The sequence below is a fragment of the Parus major genome, chromosome 7 (genome assembly GCF_001522545.3).
Source record: "Parus major isolate Abel chromosome 7, Parus_major1.1, whole genome shotgun sequence".
Taxonomy (NCBI): domain Eukaryota; kingdom Metazoa; phylum Chordata; class Aves; order Passeriformes; family Paridae; genus Parus; species Parus major.
Window position 1 is genome coordinate 18,299,970 of NC_031776.1, and position 18,862 is coordinate 18,318,831.

The following is an 18,862-nucleotide window of genomic DNA, read 5'->3' on the forward strand; positions in this document are numbered from 1 at the left end:
TCAGGCCACTCAAAGTGTGATCTTTGTCTGTAAATCAATTTACCAAAATCTACTTTCTACATAGAATTTGAAGATCTCATATTATGTTTTGAGAGAAATAATAAATAAATCAATCTTATAGATAATTTTTTTTCTTCATGCATAACATACATTGACAAATTTCTTTAGTTGTTACCTTTTCTCAAGTCACAGTTTAGAGAAGATCAAATGATATTAAACAAAATAGAGAAGTTTGAATCTCAGGCAGATATTACTTTTCCAGTCTCTCTCATTTCCTCCTTCCATTCCACACAGGCATACATCTTGAAATGATATTAAAATAGAGTTAACACATTAAGGCTTTTCTCTGAACCCAAAACTACCCAAACTACAAATACCTGTGCATCAGCCAAAGATCCCACTGTAAAGCCGTGCAGAGTCTTTTTTCACTTCTCATAGGCAATGTTGAAGAGAGTGTGAGAATGGCAAAGAGAAATGCCCTTTTATTTCTCCATCTGGAAAACTAGTGCATGCTTTTGGCCTATGCTCTGGGGCTACTATCAACATTTCTTCCCTCATTCCTAGCCTAAGCTCTTCTTTGTTTTGGCACTCGAAGGCAGAGTTGGAGGCATCCTGTAAATGCCCATTTCTGAATCTGATAACCTAGTTATCCAAGTGATATTGCTCTGTATATACCATACACTTACGTCAATGATCCATTTCTATAGCTACCTTCAGAATACAGAGATTTTATCTTAAGGCCACTAGTCCTTAGAACTGTATTTTGTTTGGCTTTACTCATCTTAGCACCAAGTCATAGTTTAATCCAGTGATTAACAAAATCAAATCAATTTTTCACAGTAGTTCCTATGTTGCTGTACAAAGTATTGTAAGAGAGTAGTTTGAGAACTTCCATAACAAAGAATGACTGGACTGAAAAATACATGGAAATCTTGTTACCACATTTATGTTTCTGAGTTGTTTAAAACAAAAACAAATTAGTTATTAACAACGTACACTAAGAGATTGCATTAGACAACCCCCATGAGGTAATCAGTACTGTTATGAATACTGCATCTGCTGTTTTCTGTAACAACAGGATGAAAATTAAATGCATTTATGCATTTAAATGCTTACACATTATACACACAGACACAGCCATGTGACCGCATAGCACTGGGAAGATTACCTACTGCTTCCCATTTATTCAGTTCAGGGTCATATTTCTCAATACTCTGCAGGTATGTTCCTTTTGAATAGGAATATCCTCCTGTTACATAGATGCACCCGTTCATAACCACCGTGCCACACTCCATCCTTCTCTCCATCATGTGAGCCATCTGCTTCCACTCATTTTGCTCTGGGTCATAGCAGTCAGTGATTGTGGTCTGTCCACCCACAAAATAGATCTTGTTTTGTAATGTAATTGAACACAATCCGTATTCTTCAGAAAAAAAGGAATACAGTACAACTCAGCATGACAACATTAACTTAAACTGCAAGTATATGACAAATATTGGGCACCGCTGAGGGCAGCTGAACATCCTCACTGTGCTTAGGAGACACCTCTGGATTTTATGCTACATTACAGCACCAGTACTCAGCAAAAATTGCTTTAAACACTTACTGTTACCAGATGCAGAACATAGATAAAACCCTTTTAAAATTAATATAAGTAATTTTTGCCAAATATCAATGAATAGTTAGATTTTACAGAAAGTTATATTATTTAATAGAATGTGGAAATTCCTTAATTCGGTATTTATATAGTGATTTCTATAGAACAGATGCTTAAGGAAGGTCCTCCTTTTCACTTTCAGAGTTTGGAAACAGCCGTTGCTGCCCTAGAGGCATTTCTTTTTTTAATTAGGAATATGCCAAAAACCCCTAACTGGGCTTAAGGTCTCTCTCCCAGGTACAAGTAATCAAATAAAGCTCTATGTTTGTTAGAGAAAGTATTTACCTGGATGTGGACTTGTGGTGACTATACTCCACTCGTTGCTACCTGAATGGTATCTCTGGATTTTATCATAGGTGCAGCTTCCCCTGTACCCATAGTGACCTCCAGCGACGTAGATAACTTCATGCAGGACACAGGCAGTGGCATTTCCAACTCCTGTTGACAGTGTGAAAGTCAAACATGCATTCAGACTGCACATAATAACCATGGTCTCTTCCACCCATAACTCCATTTCAAATGATATATTAATGTTTTATTAACATTACAGGCTTTGAAGTATTTAACTAAATATGAATAAAATAGATTTATCAAGATATCAGCATCAAGAATGACTAAATAAAACTGCAGTAACCAATACCTATTGCACATAGTACAGCCACACAATAAATAATAGTAATAGTAATAGTAATAGTAATAGTAATAGTAATAGTAATAGTAATAGTAATAGTAATAGTACAGCCACACAGGATTTTTAGGTAGTAATTAAAGTCACATTGTCTCACTGATTTTGGAATAGGCAATTAGTTTCACTGTTTCAATAAGTTAGAGTTGTTAAAAAATCATTTAGATGGCAAGAGCAAAGACAATGGGAGTTGAGTTTGTTCAGTGTCTCAGGGTATCTTTTCTGATACTTTTATTCATTCTCATGGTATTACTAATTAACCTATTGTATAAACAAAGACACAATCAAAATGGAGCCATTTTAACTCTACCTCTAGGACAACAAAATTAAACAAAGCAAAGGGGGGTCTGAGCACCTAAGTAGTTTCACACTTACGAAAACTGGACAAAACAACTGCATAGAATATGTAACCCATAGGATTAGCATAGCAGTTCTACTTTTGAAGGAAATAAAAAGAAAATAGTAGCAATGTTTGAGGAAAACATACAAGCAACCAAGAAAGTTGAAAAAGCCTGCTTTTTTTTCTTTTACATATACATCCAAAAATTCTCTTGTACATCGAAAAAATATTATTTTGCATTAACTTACAGTAAATTTTATAACTAATTATAAATAGTTGCATTCATTTATAGAAATGTGCAATAAAATGTATAATTGTAGTACTGTTGTTACTATTACAAAAATAATCACAGAATAGTCTGAGTTGGAAGGGACCCAGGAAAATCATCAAGTCCACTCTCAAGTGAATGGCACATACAGGGATCAAATCCGCAACCTTGGCATTATTTAGCACCACACTCTGACCAACTGAGCTCATCTCAGAGTCAACACCCTTTGGTTAGGGTGTGATTCATACATCTTTAGTAGATCACTACTTTGGCTGCTAGAAACAGATATTTGTGCTTTTCATTATTCTCACACTAAAGATTAAACAAAGGATCCTGAACAGATGACACACAGAAATAGGAGGGAACTCCATGCAAGAGATTTTAAATTATGACACCTTTATAAATGACTACATGGAAAATCTTATACAAAAATAATACAGTCCCTTTATTGGAGCTTGCTCTTTGATTGTGTACTGAATGGACTCTTACCCTAGCTAGTTTTCTGATTTCTTTCTAATTTGAACAGAAATTTTACTCATGAAAGAAGGCAAAATTAAACTGAGACTACCACTTACTTTTCTATTGCTGTTCTATAGCACAGCCCAGCAAAGCATTTGGATGTTTGTGGTCATTTGGCTGGTGAAGACCTGAACCAAAGTCCAGTAACATTAACAGGAGATACCCATGGACTTCTCCAGAATTTGGATCAAATCCTAAATGTTTCTATGGCACTTAAAAATAGCAAATATAAAAGATTTGACATTGTAGGCAGACACCATACAAAAGTTTACCTACCTTTGATCATGTTTGCGATGGGAAGCCATTTCTGTATTAAAGGATCATAAAACTCAGCCTCTTGGACTGGAGCTCCCTTTCGGTAGCCTCCCAATGCATAAATGCAGCCACTCAAGGAAACTGCACAGTGGTAATACCTTGCGTCGAGCATGGGGCAGCCTTCTGTCCACTCATCTCTCTCGCTGTTATATATCCACACGGTGTCAAGAGCTTCAATACTCTCTGTTCTGTAACCTCCTGTCACATATATGTCTGGTCCCAAACTGGTGACCCCATAGCTCTCTCTAGTGTGATCTGGCATCTCTGTTCCCTGGACCCATGCATTGGTTAAAGGATCCCAAACATGCACTTCTGATAAGGGATGCCAATAATATCCTCCAATTACATACATGGTTGCTGTGGATCTTCTGGAAAGACCTTTGGGATTGAGGTTCAGGGCATTATATACGAGTGATCTTATCTTGCTGTCATTGAGTCGGCATTTTTTTTGCAGGCTTAAAGCTGACCTCAAATACACATTATCTAAGTCTACTTTGATGCAGCTTAGCACTTCACAGATGTCTTCAATTCTTCCTTCCACGTTGTGTGAAACCCACTTAATGACAGCTTCAATGGCTGCCTCTTCTTTCTGAACATTGAGATTCTCCCTGGAAAGAATATAAGAGAGCTTCTCCTTGCCAATGTCCAGAAACTCTTCCTGCTTCCACACTTCTTCAAACTGCCATAACAATATCCTTCTGGACTCTTTCTCCAGCTCCGAGCAATCATGATATTCAGCAAAGGAGTGCATCCCAATGCAGTTGTCAGTATCTAAGTGCCTCACCAGAAACTGCTCACAGGCTTTCTTTACTGACACGAACTGGAGCAGGTCTGCAGCCTGGAGTAGGCTTTGGACATTTTTCTTTGTTATCTGAATCTGTGATGTGTACGCGTAATTCACGAGAGCTTCCAGCACCGCATGGCTGAGCCCGGGAAGGCTGATCTGGTTTTTTGATTTTTCTTTCATATCGGCTGTGAACATAGCTTTAAAATAACTGCTGCAGGCTGCCAGGGCAGCTCTGTGGCAGTGGAAGATGACCCCCGAAGCGCACTGCAGGGTGATGTCGGTGAACAGCCCGTCCAGGTAAAACGCCCGGAACGCCTCCAAGAAGCCGGCGGGGTGTGCAGAGTCCTTGTAGAGGTACGCGTACTCCTCCTGCCCGGGCGCGGCCATCGCCGCGCCCCGCCGCTTTGTCCGCGCCGCTCCGCGCAGCCCGGCCGCCCTCCGGAGCTCCCAGCCCGTGGCGGCCCGTGACCGTCTTTGGAAGAGCCGCTGCCGGAGGGAGCAGCGGGGCCGCAGCGACAGCTCCTATTTTGGTGCCCCGGCCGGCCCCCCCGCGCGCCCCTCCGCGAGGCCGGCGGGCCCCGACGCCCGGCCCGGCCCCCCGCACGCCCGCTCGCCTCGGGAAGGTCCGGCCCGAAGCGCTGCCGCCGCCGCCCAGGCGCTCCCCAGCCCGAGGCAGGGGTTAAAGGCTGTCTGCGGTGAAGACCCGGCCGTGTTAGGGACAGGAGCAGATGCCTGGGGAGCGTCACCAGCTCGGTGTCACTCAACCACACAACAAAGCGAGGGGCCTCGGCCGTCGCTGTCAGCGACCTGAAGCCGCTTCTCGCAGGGGGGCCCCGCTGTCGCAGGGCGCTTGGAGAAGCGATATTGGAAAGAGCAGCAAGTTCTGGGGGCTCCCCCACTACCGAAGAGCAGGAGTCGAAAGGGAGCAGCCACAGCTCTCCCCAAAATCTTGAACCTGGCAGGGTGCAAAGGACAGCCACAAATTAAGCCCACAAACAGACTCCAACTACATGTAAATTTTTCAGGAAGGCTATATTGGCTTTTGAAACTCCTGAAAATGTGATTCATAATTTAAGAAGTCTTTTTTTATTTTATTTTATTTTTCTTCTGCTAGCAACACATTTTCTTTATCTGAAACACAGCAACTTCTGGGTTCAAGCAGCTGAGGGCTCTCCTTCATCTGCAGCAGGGTTTGGATTCTTTGCATTCAGGCAGGCAGGCTCTGCCAGAGCCAGAGCTTTCCTAGATTGAAAGAACTGTCAGTAATTTCTCCAACCAAAAGGAGAAATTTTGAGAGTTCCCTCTCAACATGGATGAAAATGAATCATATTTTTCTTTTAATTACCGGTGGTATTTCTGCTACAACACCCAGGAAAAACACAAACTAAGGAAGTCCAAACAGGAAAATGTGTATGGTCATACTGCTCTGCCATCCTTCCTCCCATGCTAACCCTGCACCAGGATTCAAACTGGTCCTTGGCCTTTACACAGTTAACATGAGACAAAAATAAAATGATCCAAACTAACAAAAAATCCTCCGCAAAACTGAAAATTCCCCACACCTACACACATCTAGGCCTTCCCTTTTTTTCAACCCCTCTTGATGAATTGTTACCCTGGAGAACTCCAGTTCTGTAGTGTAACCCAGGAATTACAGCAGCCTTGCTGTCTGACATGGGCCTGTCCCTCAGCTACATTACTCCATTTCTTTCTCTAGAAAATTCCCTTGTGCAGCCCTAAATCTTTATACAACCCCATGCCAACAGCTTTGTTTTGGTTGCATTTTCCATTTCATCAGCTTCCTATGGACAAGCAGGAACTTCTTCCAAGTCTTGGCTATCATACTCACACACAATACTAAGGCTAAGTACTGGCATAGTAGTGGTGTATGACAGCACACCCGTTACCATACAGAAAGTTTCCTGTACATGTATGACTTCCATTATACTTTTTTTTTCATGTTTTTACCTAAGTCATCTCCTTCCAGAGAGCAAGTCACGAGGTCAGTAACACTTAGTACTGAACATATGTCCCCTTCAAGGAGCTTCTCCCTTTCTTTTGGTTGGGCTACCAGCTCAAACCAGCTTCACTCTTTGGAGATATTCATCTCCCCTCCATTGTGAACAAACATGGAAAACTTTGGTAATTGTGCTGCTTCAGAAAAGTCCTTGCTTTTATTAAGTGGGGGAAAAAATCCCAAACAAGACCTGATTAATAGCTTAATGGTCTGCCTACTGGAATTGAAAATTTTCCTGTCTCCAAAATGCACTCTGTCTAGCAAATATCATCAGCTCTACCCTCTACTTGAAGTGATTAGAACATAATTGCTAATATTTCAAGTACTTTGCTTTGCTTAATCTACTCTCAACTCCTACTTCAACAATTTCATCAAAGCCACAGAAAGAACCCTTTTATGAGCATGAAGAATAATTTCTCATCCAATTTCCCAGCCTCACAGCAAATTACAAGGTAGATCCCTTAAGGCTAAAAGAACAATAGTAATTGTGGAAGAAAAAGCTAAGTAATTATTGATATACTACTTTTTGTTTAAATAAGCAGTAACTGAGATCTGTGGACAAACTGAAAGTAAGCTATTCCATAACTACATTCTGAAAAACACAGAAGAGACCAGCACAGAATCTGGAACATTCGGCAGCACATCTAGAATTAAGGAAACATGACTGTCCTGGTTTTGGCTGGGATAGAGTTAATTTCCTTCTTAGCAGCTGGTTCAGTGCTGTGTTTTGGATTTACTATGAGAATCATGTTGACAACACGCTGTTGTTTTGGTTGTTGCTAAGTGGTGCTTACCCATAGCCAAGGACTTTTCAGTTTCCCATGCTCTGTCGGTGAGAGGCTGCACAAGGAGCTGGGGGAGCATAGCCAGGACAGCTGACCCGGACAGGCCAAAGGGATATCCCACAGCATGGGAGGGCACACTCGGGACCGGAACTGGGAGAGTCGGCTGGGAGGGGCCGATCACTGCTTGGGGATGGGCTGGGCATCCATCAGCAGGTGGTGAGCAGTGTATTGTACATCACTTGTTTCTCCTGGACTACATTCCTTTCTCTCTCATTTTCATTACAATTATAATAATTTATTACTACTATATTTTATTTTGTTTTAATTATTAAATTGTTTTCATCTCAACTCATGGGGTTTAATTTTTCCCCCAATTCTCCGCCCCACTGAGTGGGGCGGGGGAAGGGCTGGAGTGTACAAGCTGCTCTGCTTAGTTGCCAGCTGGGGTCAAACGATGGCAACAACTTAAAACCTAAAGTAACATATGGAATTGCCCTATGCAACAGCCATTACCATTCTTGGTAATGAATGGGGTAGGACCTATAAACCAGACAACTTAAACCTTCCACAGCCTGAGACCCACCAATCCTTAGATGTCTTTGTGCCCTTGGGTAAAACAATAGGCCAAGATCCCAAATATGAACATCTCAGATACCTATCAAATATCCATTACTAAAGCCAGGCTCTTGAGAACTGAAGTATATTACTTTGGGTATCTTAGGCAACAGACCATTCAAAGCAACCTTCTACAATACAGTAAAATAGGTGAGGCAAGGAAAGAAGTACACAAGGGAAATTTGAGTAAACCAGCAGCCTGAAAACAGGCAAGACCACTCAAAAATCTTCAATTAAGGAAAAAGAAGGTAGTGACATCATGAAATGTCTGTAAGAAAATGAGAATAACATTGCACAGGAAACAAAGGAAGACAGACATGGCAACTGCAGGCTGCTGAGCTACGCCTCAGATATCTGCAACTGAGGTGCTGTGAAAGTTGGCCTCGTGTTTCAGTTATTAAAGCACTTAAGCTAAATATGACCTCAGTTTAATAGCAGACTACATCAGCATTTTAAGCCTTTTCTGGGATATAAGAACAAAAACATTTTGCACAAAAACACATTATTTAACTTTAATGAGACTTATTTTTAGTACCTTTATATGCATGGTCCAACACTTGAGGCTTATCTCACTGTTGGTGGTAGAGACTGCATGTTCACAAACAATTCTTACGAACTACTAGACAGAACAATCTGTTTAAAAGTTAAAATGGATTCTGTCCAAACTGTAAGAGATTGTACTATAGCTATAGATGAGAGTGAACAGGTAAAATCAGTGTATACATGTATATGTATGTACCCTTCTGTGGGCCTGTGCACTGCAGCAGAAACCAAGGAGGAAAAAGGCCTCTGGCTCACTCAGAGATGTAAGCATGGAAGATAAAACCAGTGTCAGCTCTGTACAGAGTGGCAGCAGCACACTGTCAGGGCAGTAGTCAGAATGGGAGAGAGACTTTTCTTTAAACAAAAGAGCAACATCCTTACAGCTTTCCAGAAGAGAAAGATCTGACCAGCCAAAGGCTGACACCTACACTTGTGTCTACTCTCTCCAGGCCTGATGACACACAGGCCAGCAGAATACATGACACAAATTAGTTGTGTTGCATTTGTCAGTGACAGCAACTTTTATTGTCTTTACAATACAAGATAATACAAACTATTAAAAAGTAATTTTGTTTGGTATTTAATAGATTGAAAATATAAATGCATCTTTGGATTAAACAAGATTACAAGCAAATCATTTGCCATCAGATCAAAGAAGTATAAAAACCAAGAGCTCCAGAACCATGTTCCTGGCACCAAATGTTTTCTAAGTTAGGAATTTCATTCTTCTGAAGAGTAATCCTAGTCCTTCCCCTAAGTGTGTAGTATTGCAAAGGTCAGTTATATACTTGGTAAAGGGTTGGAGGGGAGGGAGTAGACAAAAACTAATGACAAGTCCTGTTCCAACCCCCCCTCTCTACTTATGCTGGAATCTGTACTATGTTAGAAGGCCTTTTTTACTACACTTTCCCATTATTACCAGAATTGAACATAAACAGTTTTATGTTGTAGTTAAAAAAAAAACGTAATTTCAAATAGCCCAATTTTACAATTTTGAGCTTTTATACACATGCAGTTTTTCTCTCCAAAAAGTTAAAATGTAACTGTATCAGTTTCCTTTTATCATTTGAATCATTCCTTTATAAGCAGTTTCAGGTAAGACATGACATCAATTGCAGATGACCAAACCAGAACAGAACACTGTACAGGACTGAGACTTTGGGCCAGTTGAGAAATCTTTTTCTCCAAGGTATACCCCTGCCTGGGCATAGCAATATCATTCTTCTTCAAAAACATTACTGGACATAAGTCATTCCCACCATCACCTATATATACAATTTGTGTATAACTCACTCCTCGCTCCAACTGTTTATCTAGAAATTCTTTTAAAACTTTCCTTTTGCAAAGGTTTTTAGGGCACTTTGCACAATGGTGAGCATGGAAGTGCTGTACAGTAAGATAGCCAGTACTGCTGAATGCTGCAGGGTTTGTAAACACTTCATCAAATACTTTATGGAAGCCAGCAGCTTTCAAAATCCAGTCAATAAATACTGTATTAGAATCTGAAACAATTATACAATCAAACAACTCCTTGTTCTCGCCAATAAATCCCAGAAGATCTATCATTCCCGCAGTGAAAGGAATTGTTGTCATAGTTCTTTTCATCTCATCTTCTTTGACACCATTGTCTCCCAAGTAGAGAAAGACTCTGCTCATATATTCTGTCCAATGTCCTGGCTGGTAAGAGCTTCTTAATCCATTAGGAAGTTTTCTTTCAGGAGCACATTTCACAATCCAGGTGTCGCTATTTTCATCTATGATTGTATGGTCAAAATCAAAAACCAACAGAAATTTCATAGCTGTGAGAAAACAGTTTCCAAAACAAACAAAAAAGAAAATTATTTATATAAACACAAGTACTATATTCCTACCCTGACCTGGTGCTCATAAGAGAAAAAATCTGGAAGAAAATATCCGAATCAAATAAGCTATTTATGGCCACTACTGCAATGGGAAGCTGTGCTGTAGCTAGAAATATGCAACTTGTAAATGCCAAAGTTCAGGGTCCAACTTCTCTTAAAAATAGTTACTGTGACAGTATCTAAACTCATGCTGCAGTTACTAATACTTGCTAACACGGCACCAATCTTCCTGAACGCACACACCACCAGTTTGAGCAGATACTAATTTCTCCATCAGCATTTGCCAATGCAACCAAATCGGGATTCTCTTGGCAAAACGCCTCAATAGGTATTTCAAAAGGAAACGTCCACCGAAGACACGGAGCCTTCAACGAGGCCGCACTAAATCAAAGCAGTCAACGAAACGAAATGCAGCCATTAGTGAAGCTGAATCTGCCGACTCCTCCCGGGCAGCTCAGCCCCGCTTCGGGCCCTGCAGCCAGTGCCGCAGACAGCAGAGCAGCCTCGGTGGCCGGGCCGTACCCACGGGGGCAGCGCCCGGGGCCGGGGCCGAGCCCGTGAGGGGAAGGGGCAGCGGCGGCGGGGCTCGGGGCCGCCCCGCGGGCTGTAGTTGTGGTTGTGGCCGTGACGCTCCCTGACACTCCGCACCGCTGCGAGGGTCTGAGTTTCGGCCCCCGCGCGGCCGTGCCGCCGTCCCTAGGCTCGCTGCAGTCACAAGGGCTCGTCCCTTTCCCCNCGCCCGTGAGTGCGGCTGCCCCGGGGGCAGCGGGACCCGGCGGGAGGGCAGTGGCGAGCCCGCGGCCGCAAGGTTCAGGGAGGCTGTAGCAGTGCCCAGCGTGACTCTCCCCAGAGCTCCCCCAGCTGCAGACGGCAAGAGGGGCTGTTTCTCCCTAGTAACTGAGTGAACTGACCTGAACGCAGCGCAGGTCCAGTAACCTCCAAGGGCAGCAGCTGGGGAAGAACGAGGGTCTTGGCAGATTCCTGCCTGCAGGGCGCAGCCGCATCAGTGCGCCTTTACTTCTGGTGAGGCTGCCTTCACCTAGGACAGAGGGAGAGGGTGAGCTCTGATCCCTGTTGGGAGACTGGTCAGCAACGGCATCTGGAAAACGGATTTTGACACTGGTGTCGCTCTAAGAGAAAGCCTCCTTACTTTTCAGACACGGCCTCTCAGTCTGCTGCAAATCACACAATTTCTACAGAATGCCATTCTGTACAGAGAGCCAGTCCCTTCAGAAATGGTGGCAACACTTGAAAGAGCATTTCACAAAACCTAGATGTCAACTAGAAAAGCTGCATTTGTGCCTGCACACGTGTATGTAAACCTAATGCAACAAAAAATTCTAGTCTTGCCAACAAATCAAAAACTATTCTACAACAGAACTGTTTCAGTAAATACAATGAGTATACAGGACACGACAGTAAGGCAGTCTGTGCCCAAATTGCTGCCTCATCCAGCCTGCAGAATGGCTTTACCAATATTCTCCTTTTCATTTTGGGAATGGTCTCTGCTTCCTGCTGTTCTAAGAATCATGCCCAAGTACTGCCTGGGAAGTGTGTTACTATAAGCCAAACCCACACATACACACAGACAAACAGGCAAGGGCACATATGAACAGTCCAGTCAGTCAGTGCCTGTCCAAGTACATGCACTGATCATAGGTAGATTACAGATACAGACACCCTTTCTTAGCTCTGCGGTTTGGGCAGTAACTAATACTAAGGATAACTTAGTATTGTTACCATGCAAGCATTCGAATCCTGATATATGTTTGATAATTGGATTTTCTGGTATCGAGTAACCTTTGTATTTTTTCTTCCCTCTGCACAGCACATCATTTGAAAGAAAAGGATGTTCTAGGTAAGTGTTTCCTTCCAAATGAAGCAGATCTTCGCCAGGTCATTATATTTCCAAAAGCAGAATGGGAAAGGATTCAGGATAGCGCTAGAGAAGCAGCACACATAGATGAGAAGAAGGAACAGGAAGGAGTGCACCTGGACTCCAAAGCTGCTGGAAAAGATGCCACTCTGGTAAGTACAAGATACATTTGTAACAAGGGTAGTCGCTTTTGCACATACAAAAACACACAGAGTAATATTTCTATCTGTATTCCCTTTGTTTAACATTTACTTTTGAAAATGTATTTCAGCTAACTGCCATATAAATACATTTAACTTCTAACATAAACATTTATTTTTTTTTAACTTAAAGCTAAAATGCATAGTAAAAGACCAAAAAACTTTGGATTTAAGTGTGATTTCTAATTTTGTCTGCACTGTAGAGCCTGATAAAACAGAAACTTCAAGCCAAAAAATTACGTGAAGAAAAGGAAGAGGAAGAAAGAAAGTTACTTGATTTGGAAGAAGCAAAGTTCCAAGCAGCAAAACGGAAGGAGGTTATCGATCGTGTAAAAACCTACCTAAGTTACCAGGACGAAAGAATGAGACAGTTCCATGTTTGTTGACAACTTATGTTTTTTACATTGAAATTGTACTGAATGTCTTTAAAGACTTCTGAACATGAAAACAACTTTAAATGTTCTCTTGCAGAGTGCGCTTCTACTTACTAAGGTCCTAAAAGAAAGAGATGCTCAAATTGAATTTCTAAAGTCAAGATTAGTTGATAACAGGAAGAGGGATTATGAGGAAGAGCAACGTCAATTTAAAGAATACATTCTCAGCAAGCAGGAAAAAGCACGTGAGCAATACATGAAACAACAGGCACTGTGCAAAGATAGGCTAGAACAGTAAGTAATAATTAAAAGCAACTCTACTTCATTATTTACTTAAACTCTTCTCAAAATACATTCCATGAGGTTTTTACAGAAACTTATTAATAATTTGTTTCAGAAATGCCATCCTTTTAAAAGAAGATCACAGAAGATCTTCCCCAAAAGGGAAAAGCTGTATGTTTTTAGTTGCCAACAGTCTACATGCAAAATTGCCTCTGGGAAGAATCAGGTTTTAGTCAAATCACTATTCAAATGTTGTTAATGAAATTACTCAGTACTTAGTGTTTTTTCCAGACAAGTAAAAGGTTAAATTAGATTTTCCATTTACCCATAATGAGTTTCCAGACTGCACAACAAGAGAAGGTATTACTGTCACTTCTATTCCTTCTCTCCGGTTTCCCATAAATCTTATGGAAGGGTCCCCAGTGGTATTTATAGGACTGGCCCTGGTGGTCTGATAAAAGGAATCAAATTTCCCAAGGCAGAGGAAGGGTTCAAGGTCTGGTCTCACATATTCCAGGCACAACATATAGATGCTTGCAGAACTCGGTATAGAATACTACCAGCTTAAGCTGCTACCTGCATGCCCAGAAGAAACACAGGTATGGTAGATATTATTGGGGAAAGCTTGTTCTCCAAGAATGCTGCAGATACCAGCCAGAGCATTACCAATGCAGTGGCGCTAATGAGTCCAGCTAAAACTTTTCACCACGGGACTGCAAACTTGAGCCTACCATGTAGCTCATTTCTGACCAGAGCTACCACTACAAACAATCATGCTGTTATTCACATCTGATATTCTACCTGCCTTCAATTCAAAGTATCACATTCTTCACTGCAAGGTACCTAATGCAGTTCATTACTTCATGCAGTTCCTAGACCATTTATTCACCTTTTTTCTGATTCAGAATAAAAGAGCGTGAACAACAGGCAGATCTGGCCAAACAGGAAAAAAAAAGAGAAGAGGAAGAAATACAGAGATCGATCCAACTGCATCAACTGGAAATTCAGAGGAAAAAAGAAAAGGAACACAAGGAAAAAATTGAACGCCGGAAGCTGTATCATGTAAGAAGCAGGAAAGCAGATAGTTCAAAGCGTGTATTTCACTTTGGCTTTAATGGTTGGACTCAGCACACAAATAAAAGGGTCTGATGGCAACAGTCTTTGCTGACAATCTTAGTAGACTGGGACCAAATGCCTACCCTGCCAGTTGCACGCCAGGTCTTTCCCCTGAGCTTTTGAGAAAGACCTCTTGGAGGCTTCTCCCTTCTGTCATCCAGAAGGATGTTGGCATTTGATGCTTTGACTGGTCTGTGGTTAAAGATTTGGCTGTAGACATCAAGGAATATCTCCTTGACTTGAGAACTGGGTTTAAATTTCTCATTCCTGCTGTTTTAAGCCCATTTTTCTTTGTTTGAAAGAAGGACTATATAGAGACTGAATGCATCTTTTAAATTTGACTTGATATTTATGATTGGAGAGATTTAGGAATTTAGTGAAGACTTGCTGCCATCTCATTTCATGTTTAAAGGCATCCTACTAAGATACAAACAAGAAGTGCCTCAGAGCAGTTCTGGCCAGCATGCAAAAGAAAGGGTTTTTTTACATAAAAGTATAGAAAATTCCTTTTCTGTTGTGTTTTGGATTAAACTCTTAGGGATAGTTTTGGATGAGGTGGGGCCAGGAACAGAATGATCTGTGTGGGTGGGTGGTGGTTGGACCATCCCCCTCACCAGTGTTTGTCATTGGGAGCACGGGACAGTGCTCTCTGCAGCGCACAGCAATTTGTTTGTGCAATGCACTGGAGGAGCAGCTCTTTGATGCTCAATTCCTTTTCCCCACCCTTACATCCACTGTCTCCTCTTGATGCATGTTTGAATAAGGAGGCAGAAGTAAGTGGAAGTATCCCTTTCCTGTCTTCTCTCTCCTTTCCTGAGAATCCTTTCTCTCTTCTGTTTTTGAAAGAAACTTGAGGAGGGGGAACAGGGAGTGATTCCTGTAAGCTGCTACCCCAGGTCCAGATATTCCAAATATCATCTGTTACATCAGGACCATTTTTCCCATACAGGAGTACATAAATGACCAGAAAATAATCAAAGCAATAGAGAAACAAAACCAAATGGAAGAAGATGATCGGATCAAAGCTCATTTTAAAGCAAAGGAAATTATTGCCCAGATGAGAAAAAAGAAAGAAGCTGAAATGCGTAGGTAGGTACAGTGCTAAGGTATAAAATTTAAATAATCTAAAATGCTACTGTAGTTGTTTTCAGATCATTTAGACTAATGACAGAACACAATCAACAGTTATTCTAAAACATTATTCTAAATCCTACTCATAAGGACACCAGGGAATTCAGGAGAAAAGGGAAACTATTTACAGGTTCCTTAGTATGAGTGTGAGGGAGCAATCTCTCCACCCTTCAAAGTACAGAGGCTTATGAAAGTGCAAAGCTTTGCACTAGAGTGTATTGTAAAGAGTGATTTTCCATATGTCCTGCCAAATCTCCACCTCCACAACAATTAAAGACAATTAAGTTCCTTGATGAAAATATTTTTGAGTATAAGCTATATTTGTCTGAGTCAGTTCAAGAAAAATGATTTGACTTCTTAACAAGGCACATACATTAATTAACAACATGTTCATATTAAGAGGAGATGTTTTATCAATTTAACATTGAGAATACAGCATGATGATACCACTGAGTCAATCTAGGTTTTCTTCCCTTCCTGCTTCTGGCCAATACTTCCAACATTCCTCTCCTGATGGCAAGATGCTCACTGGAATCCTTACTGAGTTGGATTATTGCCATATTATTGTTATGCTCATTACTGCAACAGAAACTAGTGATACAAGAACACAGGGAACATTTATTTGCTAAATCAGATAACATAAAAATAAACCAAACAGGAGGAGCAGAAGGAGATCATGAGTTGGGTGGATGGGCCACCCTGTGTGGTCAAGAGCAGAGAACTCTAGAAGCATAATTGCTGAGTTTAGTATCTTCAGGTAGACCAGGTATGTTGCCCTGTTATGTTATGACAGCTCATGTTCTTCCGCAGAGAAGCACAGGAAAAACAGGACAAAATCGTTAGTCAATTAGCTGAACAAATGACTGAGGCATTAAAGAAGGATGATGGTCGACTGGCTAGAGATGTTGCAAGAATAGAAGCTGAAGAAGAAAAAAAACGCAAAGAGAAGGAAGCAAAACAAAAGGCTGCCATTGAATCTATTGCTGAACATAGAGCCACTGTGGTAAGAAACTTGGGCCAGCTTACTCCAGCAGAGTAACACAGTTGGTGACTGGTCATCACTCTGGTCTGGACTTCAGCAAGTCTGCTGACACCTTTCCTGGAGTCCCCTCTCTGTTTCCCTCTTCTGTGTTGGGCGCACATGTGCCAGGGCTGCTGAAAGCCCTGGGCTTGGACACGGGCCAGCCACAGTGACCGTGCTTATCAGAGTGCTGATACAGGGCTGCTTCTGCAGAGAGATACAACTTCCAGCTTAGCAGGCCAGCTCCTTGGTTAACTTTTGTGTGTTTTGTAAACTACAGATGAAGTTGAAAGAGGAAAAGGAGAGACAGGAGAAAGAAGAGGCTGAAAAAGAACGTGATAAGTTAATGGAAAAAGCCCGCATCCACCTGGAAATGGAAAACAACAAAAAACATGGACGACATGAGGCAAACAGAGAAGTACAGAAAATTCAGCTCCAACAAATAGTAAGTAGAAAAGCTGTATCCTGTCACTCCCTTCAGAAAGAAGCCTGCATCTAAACCAATAGATCCTATTGAGATAAAGAGAGGAAGTTTGCTGTTTTGTTTGGATTTTTTTTGTTAGGTTCTTTTTAATCATGTGTGCCTGGCATATGCTGGTGTTGGGGACCAGCTTCCTCTGAGCATTGGTGCAAATCAACGCTAGTCTGCAAGAGCAGATCAGATCCTATCCTGTGCCATTATAACATTTTTTTGACCATGCACTGCTGTCCTCCTGTATCTTCTGGGCAGGTCACCAAAGAGCAGGAGTTAATGCTGATGTTCACTCAGCTATTTAATGTACCCTTTCTGGAGGGATAGGGCAGGGGAGAGAAGTGGGGAGGGATAATAAGTGTCAAGTATCAACTAAGGATGCCTTAGACCTTCTGTAAGCTTTTACCCTCTCTGTTTCACAGGATGGTGACGTTGAGAACAAAATACTAAGCTTTGTTATTCCCTTTTCTTCATCAGGCTGAAAAGCAGGCAAGAAAAGAGCAGGAGAAACAAGCAGAATTGGACTACTATGCTCAGACAGAGGCTATTGCACTTTCTAAAGAGCATGAGTTTCAGAAATATGCAAAGGAACTAATTGAAACAGAGTCCAAGACTACACATCATCTTTATCCTCTTCTCAAAGCATGCAAATATGGAAGAGAACGTGGACATGGGCCATTTTTCTGAGAAAAGAATAAATAAATACTAGTTTCCAAACATATAATTCTATGTTGGGACCCAGTTACCTTGTTGTAGCTGTAATGCTGCTCAAGAATCAAAACCATGAAATTACGTTTGAACTATACACCAAGGAAAGGCAGAAGCCATTTTCAAGTTAAATAAATATGCTTTTCAACCTTTCAGGCAGAGTTAAACTATAAATTATTTATATTAAATATATACCATGAATCTGGACTTCAATTTGAAAAAAATTAAAGATTGCCATATAACTGGTTTTATTCTCAAAAATCCCCAGCTTGTATTTCATGAATGTTTATTAAACTTGAGACAGGAATTAATATTATATAATTGACTGTCACTGTAACCCATTCCAGCCAAAAGCTCACTATTTCTGTTATATTTTTAATATTCATTGTTCTAAAAATTCACTGTCCCAGGTTTTTCAGGTCTGCAATAATAATTCTCAGGGCAAAAAGTCACATTCATCACTAGCATACTTACAGTTAATTATTCCCCATAATAGAAAAGACCAAACCAAAACAACTACAGGGGACAAAGAAAAGAGAATATATGTGAAAGTTAGAACAGTTAGGGTGTGCAGTCTTGGTAGCAATTTGCAACTATGTCTGAAAAACAAATGTCATGCTATAAATCAGTTTGATTACATGAAAATATTAATGTGCTTTGATCCCAGCCCTTAAAAGGTCACCAAAGACGCAAACAGGTCCCAATAAAGCTGTAAATAGGGCCTGCAAAATCAGCACATCAACTAGAGACAACATAGTTGGGCTGTTCTTTTAAAAAGACTTAACAGCAATTCAGTCTGTAAATAGATGTAATCTATTAAATAGATGCAATCTAAAATTGTATCTCAGATTCCTCAGCAGATTTACTCACCTACACCCAAGCCACAGACACATCTCCCTCCTTAAGCTTAGGTTTCTTTGGTGAAATGTTAACATCATTTCCTTGCCTTGGAAGTTAGGGGTTCCTGTAATGACTTCCTGCACCAGTACCCCAGGCTTTGAACAGGGTATCACTCTATCCTGGTGTCCACTGGAAACAAAGTCCAAGAAACCTGAAGCTTTGCTTTGTTGCACCCCACATCTGTCAGTCTCTGCTGGCCAGACCAGAAAATAATACAAGTCCTTTTAAAAAAATAAAAGGATGCTTGCCAATATTTCAGTTTTGAAAGTAGGTCTTTGGTGTGTCCTCAAGTTCCTTGGCCTAGATGCCAAAAGCAGCCAGGCCTTGGAGAAGGCACAGGGCTTCTAGGAAGATCTGAGGCTACCAGGGAGGCAAGGTACCTCTAGGAA

The 18,862-nt window shown here is 41.3% G+C and overlaps 3 protein-coding genes across 3 annotated transcripts; 1 reads left to right on the forward strand and 2 right to left on the reverse strand.

The window, feature by feature from the left end:
* Positions 1 to 798: 798 nt before the first annotated feature.
* On the reverse strand, positions 799 to 5,143 carry KLHL23 (kelch like family member 23). Its single transcript, XM_015634663.3, has 3 exons — positions 3,746 to 5,143; positions 1,943 to 2,095; positions 799 to 1,423 (listed from the first exon to the last, which is right to left on the reverse strand). The coding sequence occupies exons 1-3, from the start codon at positions 4,956 to 4,958 to the stop codon at positions 1,113 to 1,115; spliced, it is 1,677 nt and encodes a 558-aa protein (XP_015490149.1). The 5' UTR covers positions 4,959 to 5,143; the 3' UTR covers positions 799 to 1,112.
* Positions 5,144 to 9,023: 3,880 nt separating this feature from the next.
* Positions 9,024 to 11,419, reverse strand: PHOSPHO2 (phosphatase, orphan 2). Its single transcript, XM_015634671.2, has 2 exons — positions 11,305 to 11,419; positions 9,024 to 10,330 (listed from the first exon to the last, which is right to left on the reverse strand). Exon 2 carries the CDS (start codon positions 10,326 to 10,328, stop codon positions 9,603 to 9,605), a length of 726 nt encoding a protein of 241 aa, XP_015490157.1. The 5' UTR covers positions 10,329 to 10,330; positions 11,305 to 11,419; the 3' UTR covers positions 9,024 to 9,602.
* A 750-nt stretch (positions 11,420 to 12,169) lies between these two features.
* CCDC173 (coiled-coil domain containing 173) lies at positions 12,170 to 17,774 on the forward strand (the record flags this gene model as incomplete). The annotated part of the gene is made up of 8 exons (XM_019007326.2): positions 12,170 to 12,421; positions 12,673 to 12,846; positions 12,941 to 13,137; positions 14,031 to 14,187; positions 15,191 to 15,330; positions 16,183 to 16,375; positions 16,674 to 16,838; positions 17,343 to 17,774. Coding segments are annotated over 8 exons (1,488 nt in total), but the record flags the coding sequence as incomplete, so codon positions are not given.
* Between the last annotated feature and the right edge of the window lie 1,088 nt (positions 17,775 to 18,862).